Source organism: Prinia subflava, chromosome 3 (assembly GCF_021018805.1).
Source record: "Prinia subflava isolate CZ2003 ecotype Zambia chromosome 3, Cam_Psub_1.2, whole genome shotgun sequence".
NCBI classification, from domain to species: domain Eukaryota; kingdom Metazoa; phylum Chordata; class Aves; order Passeriformes; family Cisticolidae; genus Prinia; species Prinia subflava.
In genome coordinates this window covers 77386086-77406278 of record NC_086249.1, presented here as the reverse complement: position 1 = coordinate 77406278, position 20193 = coordinate 77386086, and the positions used below count along the sequence as shown (strand labels likewise).

Sequence of the window (20193 nt, the reverse complement as noted above, 5' to 3'; positions counted from 1 at the left end):
TCCCTGCACGGCCTTGCAGGGAGGCCCCATTTGGGGTTGTTTAGGCTCAAGAAGAGGAGTCTCAGGAGGAATCTCATTGCTCTCCAGAACTGCCCGAAAGGAGATGTGGTGAGGTGTGGGCCGATCTCTTCTGCTGTGCCTTCAGTGAGAGGACCAGAGGAAATGGCCTTGAACTGAGACAGGGGAGATTCAGATTAGACATTAAAAGGAAAATTTCACTGTGTTGTCAGGCATTGGCTGCCCTGGGAGGCGGTGGGGTCACCATCGCTGCAGGTGTCTAACAGGTGTGTGGATGTGGTGCTGGGTGATGTGGGTTGGTGCTTCAGGGGTTACTGTGATAGTGCCAGGTGAGCAGTTGGGCTGGATGAACTTGTAGGTCTCTTCCAACCTTGGGGATTCGATGATTCTATGATTCAATTGGGCCAATTTGTGTCAATTTTGCCATGAAAACTAGAAATTGAATTGTGGAAGAAGACTATCACCTTTCCCAGGCAACAATGACAACATTATTCTGAGTACTAAAAATATCAGAATAACTAGGCAAGATTACACTATTGAATAATTTTAAATTAAAATTCAGACTATCTTTCTGGAAAGGTTCCCATGAGATAAAAAGAAATGAAAACTCAGGGAACTACAGGCCAGTCAGTCCCACTCTGCTAAGGCACATGGGAAAGAAGGAGGTGACTGTTGACAAGCCAGCATGGTTTCACTAAAGGCAAATTGTGCCTGATAAATTTGGTCACCTTCTACAAGAGTGTTCAGCAGCAGTGGATGAGGGAGGAGCAAGTGACATCATCTACCTGTGCCTGTGCAAAGTGTTTGACACTGTCTGGCACAAAGTCTTTGTGTTCAACAAAAGGCTATGTGCAAGGTCCTGCACCAGGGTCAGGCAATCCCAAACACAGAGAATGGGCAAAGAATGGAGTAAGAGCAGCCCTGAGAACAAGGACTTGTGTGCTTGCTGCACTGAAAGCCAACCATATCCTAGGTTTGGCTGTACCAAAAGAAGTGTGACTAGCAGGTCAAAGGACGTAATTAGGTCCCTCTACTGTTCTCTGGAATATTAATCTCACCTCTGGAACCCCCACTGTATAAAGGACATGGACTTGCTGAAGTGAGTCCAGATGAAAAAAAACCCAAAAAAATAAAATAATCAATCTTATTTCTTGTCAAGTCTTCCTTTCATCTCACATTATGCACCAGAGAAAAGCTAAGAGTTTTTCCCTCAGATTTTGATCACTGTATTACCATGACAACAATGTATTCATTTTGTAGCCATTATAGATGGACTTCAGATGGTAACTGGATCCCGCAGAAGTCCATGGGTGAGATTTTGGTCTCCAAATACCAAGATAAATCAAAGAATTGCTCTCTCCTGAAGAGGTAAGTTATCTAACAGTTATCTAAGTTATAAGTTATCTAAGTTATCTAACTCCTATTTAACAGGTAAGTTATTTGCTTTCAATTCTTTAGCCAAGTCCAATGCCTTCCATTAGTTTAAATCTGCTGACTATTTCAATTATATGGAAAACCAGGTCAAACTTTTATTCACCACTTTGCTTTGCTTTTTGCTGACTGAAACCTGTAATCTGGCAAGTTAATGCATCAGTCTGACAGGATGTGACATATGGATGTCTTTGTGATATTATTTTATTTTTATTCTTACTATTTACATTATTCTACTTTTCAAAGTTTTCCAGCCTTGCACAGCAGAAAGGAAATGTGTAAAGCTTTGTTCTTAAAGAGCTCACAAGTAAAGGATGCAATTTTGCATACATGTAGGCTTGGAGTGTAAACATATATGACAGAAACAAGATCTATTACTCTCCTGAAGACCTTGATGCATGAGGGTAATGAAGTCACGTTAACAATAAAACTAACTTCAAACTTAAGCACAAGTTTTAATACCTTGTTGAATCAAAGGTATAATACAAAACAGCACGTGCAATTCTAGCTCAGCAAGCAAAATAATGCAAGATTCTTAAAGACTGTGTTTCCTTAGCTTAAGCAGGATCCAAACAGACAATGCAAGTCCATCTACACAACGTTTTGTAGGTAAATTATAAATATACATTAAATCTGTCATTAATGCCTGTCAATCTGCTTCTAAAAGATGTAATTAGAAGATCAAAAAACTAATTAGAAAGTCTGTTTGATCTCAAGAGTCTGGTTACATACTAACAATCTTGAAATAATTTGTATTAGAAAGAAGAACTGTTAAAGCTTTATATAATTTTGAACCTGAGCAACTGATATTTTCTAAGATACAAAAATTGTGCAAAATTCTTTTGCACTGAAAAATGAAATTATATCACCAAGATAGTAATAAAAATTAGTACTTATTAGTAAGAAAAAAACCTTTATTAATCTATTTAAACCAGATAAAATGTACAATTTAAATCTCAAGAAGATGATTTAAACATACCAAATCAAATGTTTTCTAGCAGCAGAAGCACCTGAAAACAAAGTTTGCAAGAAATACGGGTTTTATATAGGGCTAGCCTCACTGGAGCTCTCTCAGCTTCTGCCTTTTCTGGGGGCAGCACCTGCCAGGAAGCCTTGCCTTGTTCTTCCAGTTTCAAGAATCTTTCTTGGTTATACAGAACATTTCCATGATTAAACCACTTGGGTTGAAATTCTGCAGTCTGGTGTCTGCCTGGGAATTTTGATTATTCCTATTTTCAGCCAGAAGAGTTAAGAAGTAGAGATGATATATTCATGAGAAAAGCTAGTCTTTGCTTTGCAGGTGCGTGTGCTCTTTGCAAGAAGGATATCCTCATTTAAAAATCTGCCTGAATTTGCCAACATTTAATAAAACTGAAGCTTTTACCTAACTACATGGAGAGTAATGTTATTATTTGAGTATTGGTTTGGGCCAGGCTAAGCTAGCATTGCTGGCACAAAAGTGGTCACATCCTTCCCCTGCCCATCCCAGCTTATGTCAGTGGTTGTGAAGTGCCTTAGTGAACTGATTGTGAACTGCCTGTGAACTAACTGACTGACTTAAAGTTCCAGTAGATCACACCACTCCCTCCTCAGCCAAGCTTATACTAAGGGCTTCGTCTTTTCCATCTCTTCTTTTTCCTCACTGCCATGGATTACAGCTGAAATTTCCTTATCTCCCTTGCTCCTTGTCCATGTTTCTTCTCCTACTGGTCATCATTTTCAACTCCATCCATGCTCACTGTTCCCACTCCTGCTAGTCTATTTTTCATCCCAGTGAATCATTTCCTTGCCTGATCTGTACAAATCCTTGAGTCAGTCTCAGCCTTCCCTCCATTTCTTCATTCAGCAGCTCCCCTCAAGCCCCACTTCTCCTCTCATCCAGAAATGTAAAAAGTTCAGCAATTACTCTAAAGTGGCTTAAACCCACACTGGTTCCAAAGGAGATCCTTTGTCTTCCTCCCACCTTTGCAACTTGTGTGGCTGCACAGTGACCCAGCTGAGGAAAATGCAACAGCTGACAATTAATCTATCCACAAAAAGAAATGGTTAAATTGCAGCAAGACCAGCTTTCTGCTCTGACACATGGTATCCAGAGTTGGGCATAAGGGAGCATTATCCTTTGCAGTAGCAGCAGAAACATACATGGATGTGGTGCTTTGACCCTGGCTGGATGCCAGGTGCCCACCAAACCTGCACTATTGCCCCCTTCCTCATCTGGATAGCTGGACAGAAAATGTAAGGGAAGGTTCATGAGTTAAAGATGAGGAGAGAGACTGGAGATCATCCACAAGTTACTGTCAGGGGCAAAACAGACTCAGTTGGGAAAATTAGTTTAATTTATTACTAATGAAATCAGAGTAGGATTTCATTAAAGTCAAAGTAGAAAAAGTAGTACATAGAAGTAAAACAAGTCTTACCAACACCTTCCTGCCACCCCTTACTCCTTCCTGGGCTTAACTTTATTTCTGATTCTCTACCTCCTTCCCACCAGTGGCATGGGGAAACAGGGAACAGGGGCTGCAGTCAGTTCATCACATGTTGTCTTTGACACTGCTTCCTCATTGGGGAAGGGAGTCCCTCCCCTGGTCCAGTGTGGGGTCCCTCCCCTCAGAGACAGTTCATGAAGGATGTCACAGTGCTGCACAAGGACTCCAACAGGAGTCCTTCTCATGGGCTACAGTTCTTCCCTAACCACTCCAGCGTGGCTCCCTCTCCACAGGGTGCAGCCCTTCAGGAGCACACTGCTCCAGTGTGAGTCTCCCACAGACCCACAAGTCCTGCCAGCAAACCTGCCCTACCGTGGGTTCCTCTCTCCGTGGGTCTACAGGTCCTGCCAGGAGCCTGCTCCTGTGTGGGCTTCCCGTGGGATCACAGCCTCCCTTGGGCACCCACCTGCTGTGACATGGGGTCCTCCAGAGGCTGCAGGTGGATCTCTGCTCCCTGTGGACCTCCAAGGACTGCAGGGGCACAGCTGCCTCACCATGGTCCAGCACAGCCTGCAGGGGAATCTCTGCTCCTGAAGCACGTTCTCCCCCTCCTTCCTCACTGCCCTTGGTGTCTGCAGAGCTGTTTCTCTCATTTATTTTCATTCCTCTCTTCTCTGGCCGCAATTACTCCTGCCCATAACTGGTTTTTTCCCTTCTTACACATGTTATCCCAAAATCATTAGTGCCTTTGCTGACTGGCTTGGCCTTGGCCAGCAGCAGTTCTGTCTTGGAGCCACTTGGCACAGGCTGTCAGACATCAGGGAAGTTTCTAGCAGTTTCTCAGAAAATACACACCTATAGCCCTCCCTTCACCACACTCCTTCTGTGCAAATTCAATACAATGGATTAAAGCAGTCTTGCAATCATGGCTTTAGCCAAAATGGGTAAGATTGGAGGAAGCAATGGGAAATCAGTCGTAAATGGAAAAATACACTATATGGGCAGTGCTGCCTGAGTTCATGCCAGAAACATCTTATGACTCCCAGTTACTGCTTTGTTCTTCAAGACAATGGTTTGCAAGAGGTGTCATGCTATGGCAAAGTGAGAGGAGATCCACATCAAATACATTTCTCCAAAAGAAACCTGCAGACTAACTAGGAAACAAGACTAGGAAGAAACATCTAAAACATTATTAACTCCAGAATAAAATGCAAACAAAAAGGGCTGGCCTGAAGTGAGACACTTCCTACATTATAATTCCCAAAAAAACACGCGACTTCCACTGTAGTCACGCTCAAGTCAAAGTGCAAGAAGAAATGCAACAATAAGGCTATTCATCAGTTGAGGTTTTGGAACCCATTATCCATATTCTATTCAGGTTTAGTCTGTGATTCAGATTTTGGGGGACACTGTCAGTGAGGAATGTGAAAGAACCTTCAATGAACCCTATGTTGGAAACATTTTTCTGCCAACTCTACTATACATCCCTGAAACTTTTTTTTGCTGTGATAACTCATTCTACTCAGGGAAAGAGTTTAGTTTTGCCAGTAAAGAACCTGCACACAACACACATCTGTTAGAGGAAGTTACCTCTGTGCCTTTACACAAGCTAGTGGCAGCAAAGATGTTTAAGAACACACAAGATCTGGCTCCCTGAAACAACCTTCCTGCAGAACCATTTCTCTCTGCAGTGCCTTTCTCTTTCCTTCTCTGTGTTGCAAAACACTAATCTAGATTCATCATTCAGATTCTCAAAAGAAGCAAGAAGGGTTACATCAGTGCCTGAGTCAGTTTAAGTTTTGCGCACAAAACTGTGAACAAACATTTTTCATGAATGAAGTAGCTAGAAAGAGCCAAAAGGTTGGGGTATGTGTTCACTGCTGATAAATACTTAATAAATTTCAGAAACCTTCTGTGGCTGATGCAACACCAAAAATCCTCAGAGGACTTAGCATACAGCATTGTCTTCACATGCAGATAGCCAAAAGTACTCTGCAAAAGAACACTGTCCTCTTCTTGGGGTGCCAGATGGGTGAATCTTAAAACAGACAAACATGAGGTTGCAAAGCAACCAAAAAATTCTAATTATAAACCTACTTCACATCATCCAAGCCATATGCAGAGTAATTCAAAATAAGGAGAAACAGAGGAACGAATGGGTAGACAAAAGCAGAAAGTTCAGGCCTGCTCCTCTCCTTGAGACCATATACAGACAAAAAGCAGCCTCCCACAAGAACAAGGCCCCTTTTGTAGGATGCTGATTTTCAGACAGTAGATCTTACCTCACAGCTGCCGTGCTACCACGATGACTGCTCCCTTTCCATCCAACCCATCCTTGCTGCTCTATACATGAGTCAGACTGGAGACCTATTCAGCCCCTAAATATGTGCTTAAGTCTTTCCATATTCAGGAAAGAAACTCACTCAGATGAAATTCTGAGTAATGAAAAGCATGTGTTTCAGTGTTTACCTGAATAAAGCTGTGATGCTGAATTTGCGCTAAAATGTCAAATGCATGTCAGGCAAACTCAGGATCTTCCATAGCACTCCTGTTTGCAGAGCCTCTGCCATGAAAAGCACTGTGTCGAAAAGAGGGGAAAAGTTTTTCCTGGAGAGCAGCCCAGAACGAAAGGAGCCATCAGATCAAAGATAAGTCTTACCTCCCCCGCTACACCCCTCACTTCCCCAAACAGCAGATCAAGGCAGAGGAGGACTACAAAAAAGGAAAAAAATAGATTCGTTTTCCAGCAGAAAAATGAGACATTCCCCCAACTCCCTTGGTTTCTCCAAGCAATGCAGCTAGGAGCAGGCTGTTGCTTGCCTAGAAGCTCAGACCACAAGATGTGAAGTCATGGAGTGCCAGTGTCAAGTTATTTATTGGCATCTTCCGCCTCCAGGCCACTTCACAGCTTGGCAGTATGCAGGAGGGTGTTCAAACTGACCACAGCAGGCTGACCTTTCTGCTTCCACAGACAGAATGGTCTCCAGCCCCCATGACTCAAGAAGCCATGGATACTTTTGTTTGTTGGCCATTATTCATTACATTTGGGAGACCAAGCTGTTTAAACTCAAACTTCTTGGAGTGAAGAAAAAAATGTTGCACATTTTACATTATCTCTTGCAAATATGAAAGCTTACTGCAATCTTCAAACACAATATTTATGAATTGGTCTTTCAGCCAAATCCACTTTTGCATAAGGATACACAGCTGCTGGTACCCAAAACTATGATAATTCCCAAATATATCTTTGCCATTTTTAAAATCATTCTAGAGGCTTGAAAATAATATTTTCTTTCATTGTAAGTGAAATCTCTAGTTCTGATGTTTCAAAGACAGTCTGAAATTAGCTGGGTTTTGTGTGTGTGTATGTTTGTTTGTTTGTGCACAAGAATAATTGATTAAATCAGCACAAGCGTAACTGATTATACACTCTAACAAAACTACTGAAGAATTCAGCAGCAATACCAGCAGTATCATGAAGAGCCATACCCAATTTTTATGCTTACATCTCCTATATGGAATCCCCTCTTAATTACAGAGTAACAAATTTGAAATGTGTCATCACCTCGCACCACTGGATATCATAGATTTTGAATGAATGTAACCTGCATTTTTCAACACTGTTAAAGAAAATTTTTAAAGATGTCTCTTTAAACATTTTCATTAAAGGGGAAAATTTGCATAGAGGAATATTTAAACACTCACAACTTACAAAGAATGTCAGCCCTCTTTCATTAACCAGAGCAATGACCCTCTAATAGTTTCACACTGAGAAAAAATATGGTGAGAAAAATACGCAGAGAAATATGCCACGTCTAATGCCAATTAGGACTTTGAAAAAATATATATTATAGGCTGGTCAAATGAAATGTGAAATTCAAACTTAAAAATTGAACTTATATCCTTCAGTCTTCTGAAAAATCATCTATTTTTAATGGAAATAGAAAAGCTATCTTTATCAAATTTCTCATTCAGTTGACAACAATAAATCTATTGTTCAGATGTGGTTGAAATGGGTCTTTGGATGAGGAGGGTTTTAAGAAAATCAAACAGAAATTGCATCAAAGAAGAAATGTTTCTTTAACTGTCATTACTCTATATATAGCCTGCAGTTTTTGATTCATTTTAGGTTTGCCAGAATAACAGGCAATTGGGCACCATGAAAAATTATTATTTTATCATTCCCATAAGAGAAAATGTGTTTAAGGGAAAATAAGTGAGTTTAGTGTCGTGTCTTTTACTTTAAGAAGTATGTCTGCAGGGATCCAGATGCTGAGAAGCAGTAAGCTGATAACTTTAGCTTGAAATGCTACACTATACATTAAGAAGCCATACACCTACTATTTATTTCACAAGTATGATTAAGGTCTTCTAAAAAGAACACAACTTTCAGTCAGACTTGCAAGAAAATAACAATATTTGGGACTTTCCAAATGCTTTCCATTGAAAAATGCAAACACTTAGGAGGTAGTGGGGTTGGAGGGGGACCCAAGCCACTGTGCAGGACACCAATGGAGCCTCAACATGCAGGGAGAGCTCCAAAGGATCAGGTGCTGCACAGCTGGAAGCAGAGTGACAAGGTACTGCCTGACGGATCCTAACCATGGAGGTGGAGCAATGCTCAAAAACCCCTTTACTGTAGCTCCTCTTCCTGTCAGTGGCACATTTAGCATCCCAGAGCCCCCTGCTCTGTGCCCCCCTCTGACACCTGGCAATGACTGGCACCCAGAACTGTTCATACCCTACAATACTCTGTAAAGCTGCCCTAGTTTACAGATCAGAGAAGTGATGCACAGAAAGCATTATGTATGTGGTCTAAGCTCATAACATTGCACAGTAGAAGAATTATGAATAAAACCCATTTCTCTGGAGATTTCCAGTTTTGTCACCCTCAACAAAACCCCTTTTACACAGACTTCAAAATCCGTGAGTATTTTTTTCTGACTGCAATACTATGCCAAATATTTATTTTATCAGTCCAAAACTCAATTTACTGCTGAAACCCTGCATCAATACTTCAGAGGAAATTCTACCCAGAAGAAGAGGAAGGATTACTGAGATGAATATTGTGCAAATAAATCTCTGCCTGGATCACCAATCTTACAAACTGCTGTTTTGCCCTAAGGCAAGTACCTTAAAATAAGCACCTGTACATAGAAGGGGTCTAAAGGTAAATGAAATTCCTGGAAACATGTATGATGTATATCAACTTTTTACAGTGCTGTAGTCAGTGAAGGTGAGAATAACAGACTGAAAGAGAGTGCAAGACAGCAAGAGGAGAGAAGAAAGGAGGGGAGGGCAAGGTGGAAAGTAGAAGATCCTAAGACCTGAGAGAAGTAAAAAGAAAAAATATCCTGGTAAAGGAAGGTAAAGATTCAAAACCAGAAATATAAAAGGAGAGGGAAGAGTTAGAATACGAGGTGAGATAAAAATTTAAAATTAAATAAATTGAAAAAAAAATCAAACCCAGAAAGTTTAGACCTTTCAGAAAATTTAAACCTTTCAGAAACTTGAGTCAGTAATTATCTGTCAGCCAAACTCTCCTTGATTTCAGTGGGAGTTTTGCCTTAATGAGGACAGCAGGACCAAATGCAGCTTCATTTCTTATACTTCAATAACAGCAAGATATAGCAAGATATTCTGTTGTTGAAAAAGATGATGCATTTTTGAATAAATATGCGTGTTAGAAGCCAGGCAGTATAAATGCAATTGCTACAACGAGCTGAGTAACATCAGTGTGCATCAGCTGACAATAAGGTCCTTTGTGCTGGAAAGAAAGAAAAAAGATGAAAAAAATGACTGGTGCCACTCTACAAACAATCAAATTAAAGGCTCACAATTATTCTGGCAAAGCTTCCATCGACTTCAGTGACAGCCCAGGAACAAAGAAGATTCTTTAGTCCTTCTTATAAAAAAATATAAATACAGGAATGACTATGAGTGACCTATTTATTTTTCATCAGTTTTGCTCCTGTTGAAATTGTTGGAAATGCACCCAGCTGCTTTACAGAACTGTTGTTTGATTAGGCTGTTTATGTGAAACCATCTTTCCCAAATATTGTATTACTATGTGAAAAAGAAAGCATAAAAAAAGCAGATTGGAGAATAAAGTATTATTCTCATCTTTGTAGCCAAAGATAAAGCAAATTATAACAACTCGTTTTTTATCTGATGAACAGGATGAAGATTTTGCCTAAGTAAATAATAGCCTTAATGGTCCATGTAGAAATTGTATATCTGTCTTGCCCTTTATAAATTATAAACTAAAGGAACCCTCCCTAGAAGTGTAACTGGAATGTGGGTATGTCTAAAGCAAAGCCTCCAATTTAAAACCTTTTTCTGTTTTGTATGTCAAAACCAGGAACAGACAAAATACCACAGTAAAATCCATACCAATAAAAACACTGAGACAGATATTCTGTATGAGAATTAAAAGTAACAGAGAAATATCCTATCTCTAGCTGATCATGTGGCACACAGTATTTATTATCAACTAGATTTTGCAAGCATACCATTCTCATGCATAATATGGGAAATATGTCAATTCTCCCATGAAGTGTCAACGAGAGGTGTTCCACCCAAACCAATAAGCCTAAGACATGTTCAAATTCAGATTTATTCAGCTGCTGACTCAGTCAGATAACCAGGAATGCTCAGGTTTTGCACAGTTACATCCACCTGTTGATTTAGAGATTACAGGTGGAAGCTGCCTTATTAAAATTGTTCTCCAGCTTAAAAAATTGACACACCTAAGGAGGGAATCAAGAGAAAAACAGTCTGGTCTGCTTATCAATGAAAAAAGGATAATAAAAAATCAAACTCAATTATTACTGTTTGCAGGGCTAACATTATGCTTAAAGAAATTCATTGCCATCTGCAAGCCTGTTGAAATTGATTACAATTTTCTTGTGCTGGTTTTCTTCCCAGTGGTTGAATAGTATTGTCTGTTTTTAAAGGAAAAACCCCAAAGCTGCTTGAATAATAAATTGTTTATCCCTTGATAGAACAAACCATAGTGATGAACTTTAAGAATGGTTACCAAATTAGAAATGAGAGTGAAAAACAAGTACTTTCCTGTTCAAGGCCTTGTTTTTAATGTCTTTTTATTTTTAACTAGATTGAGTGCTGATTACAGAAAATTCAAGGCTACCCAGACATCAGGCTGCTCAATTGACTGGAAAGTTTGATGACTTCTCTAAAAAGTGAGGTCTGTGCATGAAATTAAGTCAGTACCACTGGTTCCAGATAACTTGGGGGGAAAGAGATGAAAAGGTTAATATTGCTTATTAAATAATGTTAAATGAGATTAAACAAGACGTGCAGGATTCAGGAGGGCTCTTGTAGCTCCGGTTGTTTCCCCAGGCTGCTTATGCAACCTTGTTTGTGCAGGCAGTGCAAGGGCCTGCCATTTTATTACATAAGGTAGCCCAAAAATATACAGCTAGGCAGTTGTGAGCTCCATTAAGTGCTGCATTGGAGTTTCTGTATCAGTTAGCATCTGCAAATTTTAAGAAACTATCCGAAGGACTTAAGACATTGCTGAGTTCGGGATTGGTGCTTGTTGTTTTAATAGCAATAGACCTCATCCAAAAGCCAGCAAAATACCATCAGTGTGAGCTGCGTTTTAATACACTGTGCTTTGACCATCGTTCAAGTGAACAGCAATACAGCATTTGGTTTAGCACAGCCATCGTAAATGCAACCCATGGCTTTAAAATCTGCCTTTCAGATGATTAGGGAAATTGTCTTAGTAAACAGCAGTCAACACACTATATTTCTGTTTTAACCAGGGCTTAAATGCAGTGAATAGCTGAAGAAATTTAATTCCCAGTCCTCCCATTCTCAGTTCAGAATGTCAAAGCCTGGTCTTGTAGAGACAGATGAAACTCTAACTACAGCAATACCTCATCAGGGAAGATGACCACCTTGGCCAAAGCCTCTCCCTGACACCAGGCAGCAGGGAAGGCTGGGGAAGCCTGTGTCAGCAGGGCAGGCAGGCAGCAGCAGTACTACAGTCTCCCAGTGGGGACTTCTTCAGCCAGGCATTGGATCTCGTTATTCAGTGCCTTCAGGTGGGACTGCTTCCCTGAATGGACTGCTCTCTGAACCTCCTTGAACCCAAGAAGATAATCCTCACCATGACTGCACAGCTCCACAACAGGACACCAGGGAATCAGTGTATGCTGCTTTTTGGAGCCCAGTTCTGGACCATGCCTTGGCTCTTCTTTGGAGCACTTCATCCAGCCCTTCCCAACCAGCCCATTCCATGGCGGGTGTGCTGTAACATGGCCAGCCCTGAGCAGGGAAGGTACAAGCCACCAGCAGCATCCTGGCCTTGGGAACTGAGGGAGGCCAGATGCTGGCCCACCTTGTTTTGCAGAGCAGACACAGGGAGACCCTCTCAGCCATGGCCAGACGCAGATGCTGAGGAGCAAGTACAAGAACAAGGCAAAACAGTGGTGGTATTTCTTCAGGATACTCACCAAGCTTCCAAAATATGCAGCTCAAAACTTCCTATGCCAGAGGCAGTGGTTTTAAATTTAATAGCCCTTGATGGATTTCTCTTCCATGAACTCATCCAGTCACCTCATTAGCTGATGTAACCTTTCAGCATCCACATCCTGTGGTGAGAAGCTCAGCAGTCTGACCACACCATGTACAGAGCCATCTCCTTTTGTTTCCATTCCTGCAACTGCCTGCTTCACCCAGTGCCCTCTGCTGCTGTTGCTGTGATCAGTCTTTCCTGGTTTGCCTTCTCCATGCTTTGCTTAATTTTACAGGTGTTTCTTGCATCACTTTATCAGCATTGTCAGTCCTGGACAGGAGTCACTCTGTTTCTCTGATCACCCTTGCTACATCTCTCCAAACCTTGTCCCTCGCCATTATCCATCTGTGATGCAGGGGAATCAACAGCACAGGACACTGAAGACAGGGCACACTACAGCTGCTACAGTGAAATAATGAGGATTCTTTTTTTATTATGTTCCATCCTTTAAAAAACAACCTTAATGTTCTATTTCCCTTTGGTTTTTAACTCACATCTGCACATTGCATTGATTTTTTTTCCCCTGAGTTGTCCATGGAAGATTTTGTCTAAGCTTTGGCACTTTCAGTGACCTGTAGCAATTAATTTCTATGATTATAGATAACATTTTCTTCTATTTATTTTCAAACTGAAATGCATATTACATTTATATAACATGAATATACTCAAGGAGAAAGGGTGATTGAAATGCCCCAGTAGATGACACTCTGTCATGCCAGCACTCCCTGGACATTTTGAAATGAGAGGTTTCATATGTGAACTTCCAAATTTCAGTTCTGATCTCAAATGATCTGATCTCTGATCTCAAACACATCCTCTAGATTTTATTCCCATATCATCATTCCACTTGGCTAGAAACCTTCTATTTTATGCAGATCCCTAAGAACAGTAGTAAAACGGCTGAAAAACACCTTCTGTCATAATCAGGCCAGCAGAAGCCCAGCTGTTTTACAGAGACTTGTGCCCAAGCAGCAGAAGGTTAGGTAACCACCCTGTTCCCACATTTACATGGTCATTGTTGGAGTACCTTGATGCTCAAGGCATCTTGGTGCTACCTGCCACAAAGACACAGGAGAAAGAGATGGCATTGCCTCAAAGTGCTTGCAGGTAAAGGAGAGGACAAGAAACAGCAGGCAGATGGAGTACTATAACACTGGTATTATAGTATGGCAATACTATTTCCTAGTAGGAAGGTCTGAGCTCACCAGTGACCTAAGCTTTGTGAGAGCTTTATTTTTCTGAAGTCACAGGTGTATTTTCAGAGTGGAGCAAGATTAAAACTAGCATTGGTGATGCATAAGACTATTCCTCCCAAACATGGCAGGCAGCCTGCAATAAACACTGATTTCTGCCATGGTCCTTGGATGAAGGAACAGAAGTGTCTTTACCAAAGTGTAATTAAAACCAGTGTTTCATTTGGAATGTGCTGTGCCTCATGGTTTGTCTTCAGGAGGAAGAGACACAGGAAGAGAAGCATAAAACCCAGTATTTATCCCTCTATCCCCAAAATGTACACCGAATTTAAGTGGACGAGGCCAAGAAAGCCATTCCCCTAAATCCCTCAACCTAATCTGTCAACATCCCCAAGCCACACGACGAATGCAAGGAGCAGAGAATGAACCACATCTGCAGCTTCTCAGCCCCTGGTTCAGAGCATTAGCCTATATGATCCACATCCCCTGTCATTCCCTTGCCTTTCCTGCCCTGCAGCTCATGTATTCTTGAATTCAGGTGGCAATATACTGTTTTACTCATATATATGTATATATTCTGTGTCCCATAGCATGTAACAATGGCTTTAGTCCCTCCCAAAAAACAGCAATATCACAAGCAGCACTGCATAAATAAATCCACCACCATCTATGCATTCTGCTTAAATGCTATTACATGGTGCTTCCTTTTCAAACTTCAGTAGTCAGACTCATAAAATCAGTCTATCAGCTGATGTAGACTACTAACTGAATTAAATTAGCTGAAATATTTGCATGGCCTCAGCCAACCTTTTCAAGAAGTTTTATTAAGATCAAGGATTGACAGACAGTTAAGACAAATCCAGGAAAATTATTTTTTATACAGATAATGATCCCTCTACAAAATCTGCAATGCAAGTGCATCTGCCCTAAGAGCCTAGACACAAAATTATAAACACAAATGGAAGTTACCTAAGTTCATTTAAGACAGAAAGAAAAGCAATTAAATGCACATAAAATGTATATTTGACTGTTATTTTTAACTGTATGACATTTATCAATCCAGGGGAGAGGCAAAGAAGCAGAGGCAGGGGCTGAAACACACAGCAGGCAGTGTGGGGAGAAAAATGAGAAGAATGAAAAGTAGTAGTACCATGCCCTGGTTATGGAAAGACTGGAAATCACGGCTTTTGCATGCTCAGATCTCCTGTCCCTGTACACAACAAGTGTCAGCTTCTTTCTTCCCACCATTCCTTCTCTTGGCCTGGGTTTACCACCTCTATCTACAGTTCCCTGCACCTTGTTCCCACGATTTGTCATCTATGACCCCACAAACCCTTTGTCTCAATTCTCTACTCCTCAATTTCTCCACCTATCCATCACCAGTACTTCTTCTCAGAAGTGGGAGAGTTCTAGTCCCACAATTTCCTGTCACCATGCAAGTGAATTCAACAGTTTCCTCCTCCACCCTTCCATGGCACCATCAGGCACACTCTGCCACCTAAGACACAGTTGAGAAAGTCTTCAATTCCCCCTCCTGGGCTCATTGCAGAAGCAACACCTTGGAAGAATAACTGGGGGGAAAGTCCACTCAGTCCATCAGCCACCAACTGGAGTGCTCTCATCCTTCCCAGGAAGAGGAGCAGTTGCTCAGCTCCTAACAGTGCTGGGATGTTCAGCTTGCCTTCTGCTGAGAGCATCTTGAGTGATTGCAATGGTCAAGCCCTCAACAATTCCTCTCCCAAGAGCACACGCCCTGAGCATTGTGATGAAATTACACTGGACAGAAATTCTGGAAGATTCTCAGAGGCTCAATATAAGGAACAACCCCATCACAAGACTGATCTCAAGCCAAGTACCTTTTCCCTGCTCCAAAACACGATGCCACAAGAATTCAAGTCTCCAAGGAAGTGTTTCTTAGCATAGGGAAAGAATTCATATTCCTGGATAGATCAAGGTCTCCTAATGCAGGATGTGTACGCAAACCACCTTCATCAAATACATGGTCAAAGAACAAGTTTTCTTCTTACCATGTTCTCAGAAATAACTGAATCATTTGATCTGAAACTTCCCAAAGACAGTCTGTCTTCAGCAGACACTCAACCTGGAAAATATCAGCCTAGCCTTAAGCTTAGCAAACGCATAAGCACCTGACAGTAGAGCATTGTACTAGAAAGCACTAGCTAATTTTAACTGTAGACAACATTGCTGCCTATGATAAAAAAAAACCCCAACTCCTTCAAGGGCTCTCGCATGCTTCAGGGTAGAGATTTGGACAAAAAAATCACAATTCTGCAAAGTATAGTCTGCAGATTCAACCCTGCAAACATGCAGAAAGGCACCTTTATTTGTGAGGGAAAACTAATTTAGGCAAGCCCACTGTGTCCAGGCTTTGGTGCAGGGCACAGAAGTGCTGCCAGCTTGGGGGATCATGCTGATGTCACATACCTAGTTCTAGAAAACCTTCATTTTTACATCTCCAGTGAAATAATGTACAGTTTGGCAATCACATTCTCCAAATACTCCTGGCCACCTCTGCAGAGCAACCCTGTGTCCACATTCATCTACTGAAATGTGTGCAGGATTGGGCTCTCCACCAGCTGACAGCTCTCAGAATCAGACGTGCATCAGTGGATGAGCTGGCTGTGTCTGGACACCGTGAACTCTAATTATTTAGTACCGCCAAACAAACTAAACCCACAGTTTAGTGCATTAACATCTCACACTGGGGTAAATGAGATCATTTTCCACTTCAAGAGGCAACCACTTGTTGAACTGAATGCTCAGGTTGGCGGTGCCCATCTGAGAGATCCCTACAGCCCTTCTGGAGGTTTAGCGCCATGAAAAAGTCCAAGTTCCTCCGCTGGCTGTAACGCTTTTAATCGATAATTATTTCTGAGTCACTTGAGTGAAAGTAAGCTGCCATCCTGTAGACAGTTAAGGAGTACGGAGCAAAGTTTCTGATGAGCGTGCTTGTTAATTGACAATCAGGCTAGTGACCACAGAGGAAAACACCGCGGCACAACTCCGTGTGAACGCGGTGCTGCCGTTCAGCCGCGGGTTTAAGGTTTACCCCGTTCCACACACGGAAGCAAACACGCGGGAGTTGTGCGCAGGGCTGCTGCCGCAGCAGGGCTCTCCCAGCGCACGACACAACCTCTGCTCCCCCCAGCAGCCTTCGCCCATTCAAAGACCCCATGGTGTTACTGCAAGTTTTCCTTGAGCAAACGCCGCCCGGTCGCATCGCAGACCCTGTTCCAGTCTAGCCTCTATGAGCCCCCAAAGTCAGGAAACGTCCAACCACACCAAAACCAGATGGGGAGGAGGACTGCTTAGGGGGCAACTTATTTTTCCAAACGAAGGGGCCCCATGGCCGGACCCCGGCAGCCCGGCCGGGACAGACGCGCCGCACGAAACCGTGCTCCCCACGGAAACTTTCCTGCGGCAGAGCCGATGCCACCCCGCGCCACCGGGCGCGTCCGTCACCCTCGCGGAGCATGGGGCACCGCGGAGCTGACCCCGGCCGCCGCCGCGGGGTCACGCGTGGCCGAGCATCCCGCGTCGGTGCCCCGGGCGGGCACCCCGGGCGGGTGTCGCGGGCGGGCGCCCCGCGGGACGGAGGCAGGGTCGGGGCCGCACGGCCAAGCTTTACCTGGGGTGCCGGTGCTGCGGGAGCGCGGCGGGGAAGCCCCAGCCGCCGCCGCCGCCGCTGCTGCTGCTGTCCGCGGTGGCCACCTGGGCGCGGGAACCGCCGCCGGTGCCGGTGCCGCCGAGCTGGATGCCGCCGCTTTTCCGGTGCCTCCCGGTGCCGTTGCGGCAGCGGCCGCCGCTGCTCCAGCCGCGCAGGAGGCCGGCCTCGGGAGCCGGCAAACTCTTCCTCGCCGACGAGGAGCCGGGGACGCTGCCCGCCTCCTGCCTGCCGCCGGTGCCGGTGCCGGTGCCCTGTCTCATGGTGCGCGGGGCCGCCGCATGCCGCGCTGCCGCCGCCCCGGGCGCCGCGGGACCCACGCGCGCCGGGGCCAGGGGCTCCGCCGGCACCGGGAGGCCGCCGGGAGCCCGGGCTGCTGCGGGGGGGTGCGGAGGCCAGGGGCCGGGGGGGCTGCTGGCTGGGGCTCCCGCTGGGGCATTAAGTTGGACGCGCGGCCTGGAGAGGCAGGGCGGGCGCGGGGGCTGCGGGGCCGATAGTTCTCCGCGAAGTTGGAGCCCGGCGGGCGAGGCGGGGGCATCCTCTTCGCCGGCCCTTCATCGCCGCCCGCCGCCGCCTCCCCTGGCCTGCCCCCGCCGCCGGGCCACCGCCCCGCGCCCTCAGCCGGCGGCGCTTCGGGGGCGCGCCCCGCGCCCCGCGCCCATGGGCGCAGCCGCGGAGCCGGCGGCAGAGGATCTCCCGCGCCGGCTTCCTCCGCCGCTCGTCGCCTTCTCCGGCGGGGAGCGGGGGGAGCTGGGGGGGTGAGGGCTGGGGGGAGCCCAAACGCGAGGCTGTTGCTCAAAATGGGTCAGGGAGGGGCAAAGGGACCCCGGCGCTAGGCGCCCCCCTACCCGCGGTGGGCACCGGGAGGGCCGGGCTGGGGCGGTGGGTAGCGAGAGGGCTGCGGAGGAGCTCTCCCGCCCCGGCTCCTGTGCACAAGTGCAGGGAATGTTCCACTGACCTACATATTTTTCCAAACATACGTGACCTTTTTTTTTCTCTCTCTCTCTCTCGTTCTGTGGGAGGAGACAGGCGAGGATCCAAGAAAAGGAGAAGCTGGAAAGAGAACGAAAGGGGAAGCAGGGGAAAAAAAAACCTCATCCAAAGCGCCAGCCCCGCATCAAGGATGGTTTCACACCGCCGCCGCCAGCGAACCCCGGCGAGCCCACGTTTGCATATGTCTGTAGCGATCTCCCCGCTCTGCACCGGCGGCCGCCCCGGTAACCTGACCCCGGGAGCGCCGCCGGTGCCGCCGGCCCCACCGGGCAGGACTGCGCCCGGTGCCCGGCCCCGGCTCCCGGGGCGATCGGGCGGGACCCCTGCGCGGCTTGGCTCGCTGGGCTGCGGACGCCCTCCCCGCTCGGCCCCCGCCTCGGGGCTGATCCCGCGCCCTGTCCGTGCCCGCTGTCCAGGCGGTGGCAGCGGCGGGAGCCGGGCCGGAGCGGGGCACGGCACCGCACTGCCCCGGGGCAGGCTCGCGGCCTCGCTGGGCACAGGCGGGAGCTCCCGGTCTGGTTATGCAACGGCGCACAGGCAATTGGAGCAAAACCTTGACAGAGAGCGCTTTTTTTTTTCCTTGTTTCAAAGTAGGTCATTCTTTTTAGTCCCTATTTTGCCTTTCTCTCTCTCTCTTTTTTTTTTTTTTTTTTTTTTTTTTTTTTTTTTTTTTTTTTTTTTTTCTTTCTCTCTAATACGCGTTCTGCAAAGTGGCCAGTAAGAGGCAAGGCGGTGTGCTCGAGCCGGGTAGGAGCTGGCGATCGGTGCCTTGCCTGGACGGGCACTCCTGCCGGCTGCTGGCGGCAACTCCGGAGTTGCCCTTCTTTCCCAAGGCAGGCAGAAGTGGCCGGGGAGCGGGGCACGGCTCGGGCAGAGCCCGCCGCCTCCCCGTCGCTCCCGGCCGCGCAGCCCCTGGAGCCGCGTCCCCCGGGCCCCGCCGGGTATTGCCCTCTGCCCGCTGCCGCCCTCGCACCGCCCATGCACCCAGGGCTTGCTGGCACTGCTGGCAGACACCTCTTCCACCGGCAGAAGGGGTTTCTCCCCGAGATACAGTATTTGCTTTCAGGAGAGTTGTATTTTTTTCTGTTCAGAGGAGGGTTTTGTTGGGGAGGGAAAGCCTGGTGCACCTGGTATCAGGTGCAAGCTCTGTCCCTACCCAAAAGGCCTGACTGCACAGCCATGCCTCTTCCAGCAGAGTTTGTGTGGTGGGCCAGGCGCTGTTTCCTCATGTCCCCAGTGCCTCCTTTTGTAAAGACACGTTAATCCTCGCAAAATAGAGAACACTCTGCCCACTCCGGGTGTGCATGTGTGGGTGCAGCACGTGGACTGATGGTTGCTCCAGCTACCCTGGCTCCTGCAAAGAGCTGTGCTGCCTCTCCCACTACCCCCACTACCCAGCTCACCCGGTTAGTCCACTGTGATGTCTGCCTCCTGCCATACACCTCATCCAGCCAGTTATTTGATCCAATTCAATCCCCAATACCAATGTGAATAACTTCAAAGTATGGAAAAATGAAGCACTCCTATTCTGAGCACTTTTTCACCGTACTTTATACAACAGGCATGACTAACGTTGAAAGGGTAAAGTTGTTTACTTTTAACCAAGATTAAATACAAAACTTCAAAAAGCTCCTCCCTTCCTTTGGATAAAACCCAGCATTTTTCCCCATTTGGAAATTGTCAAACAGTGGTTAAACAATCCTTTGGCAAACAAGTAGTGCCTGAGGGAATAAAGCATCAGATACATGGGGAGTGGAATAAAAGACATTTCTGTTCCTGAGGTACTTTTCTTGTGTTGCACAATGAAGTATAACGTGGAATCTTCAAGCCTTGTAAGGTTAGAGAAAAGGAGCTTCCCATGATTATATACACTACATGATTTGATATTCCAGTCCTTTTGAA

The 20193-nt window shown here is 45.4% G+C and overlaps 1 protein-coding gene across 3 annotated transcripts in view; it reads right to left on the bottom strand.

The window, feature by feature from the left end:
• Nucleotides 1–18823, bottom strand: part of NPAS2 (neuronal PAS domain protein 2) — a 105915-nt gene extending 87092 nt beyond the window's left edge. For 2 of the 3 annotated variants that reach the window (XM_063392592.1, XM_063392593.1), the window contains exon 1: nucleotides 17263–18822. In XM_063392592.1, coding sequence (XP_063248662.1) covers nucleotides 17263–17561 — 299 coding nt within the window. In that variant the 5' untranslated portion in view covers nucleotides 17562–18822. Of the gene's footprint in view, nucleotides 1–17262 lie in introns of all 3 variants that reach the window. The other variant, XM_063392591.1, reaches the window with a different exon arrangement.
• Nucleotides 18824–20193: the final 1370 nt, after the last annotated feature.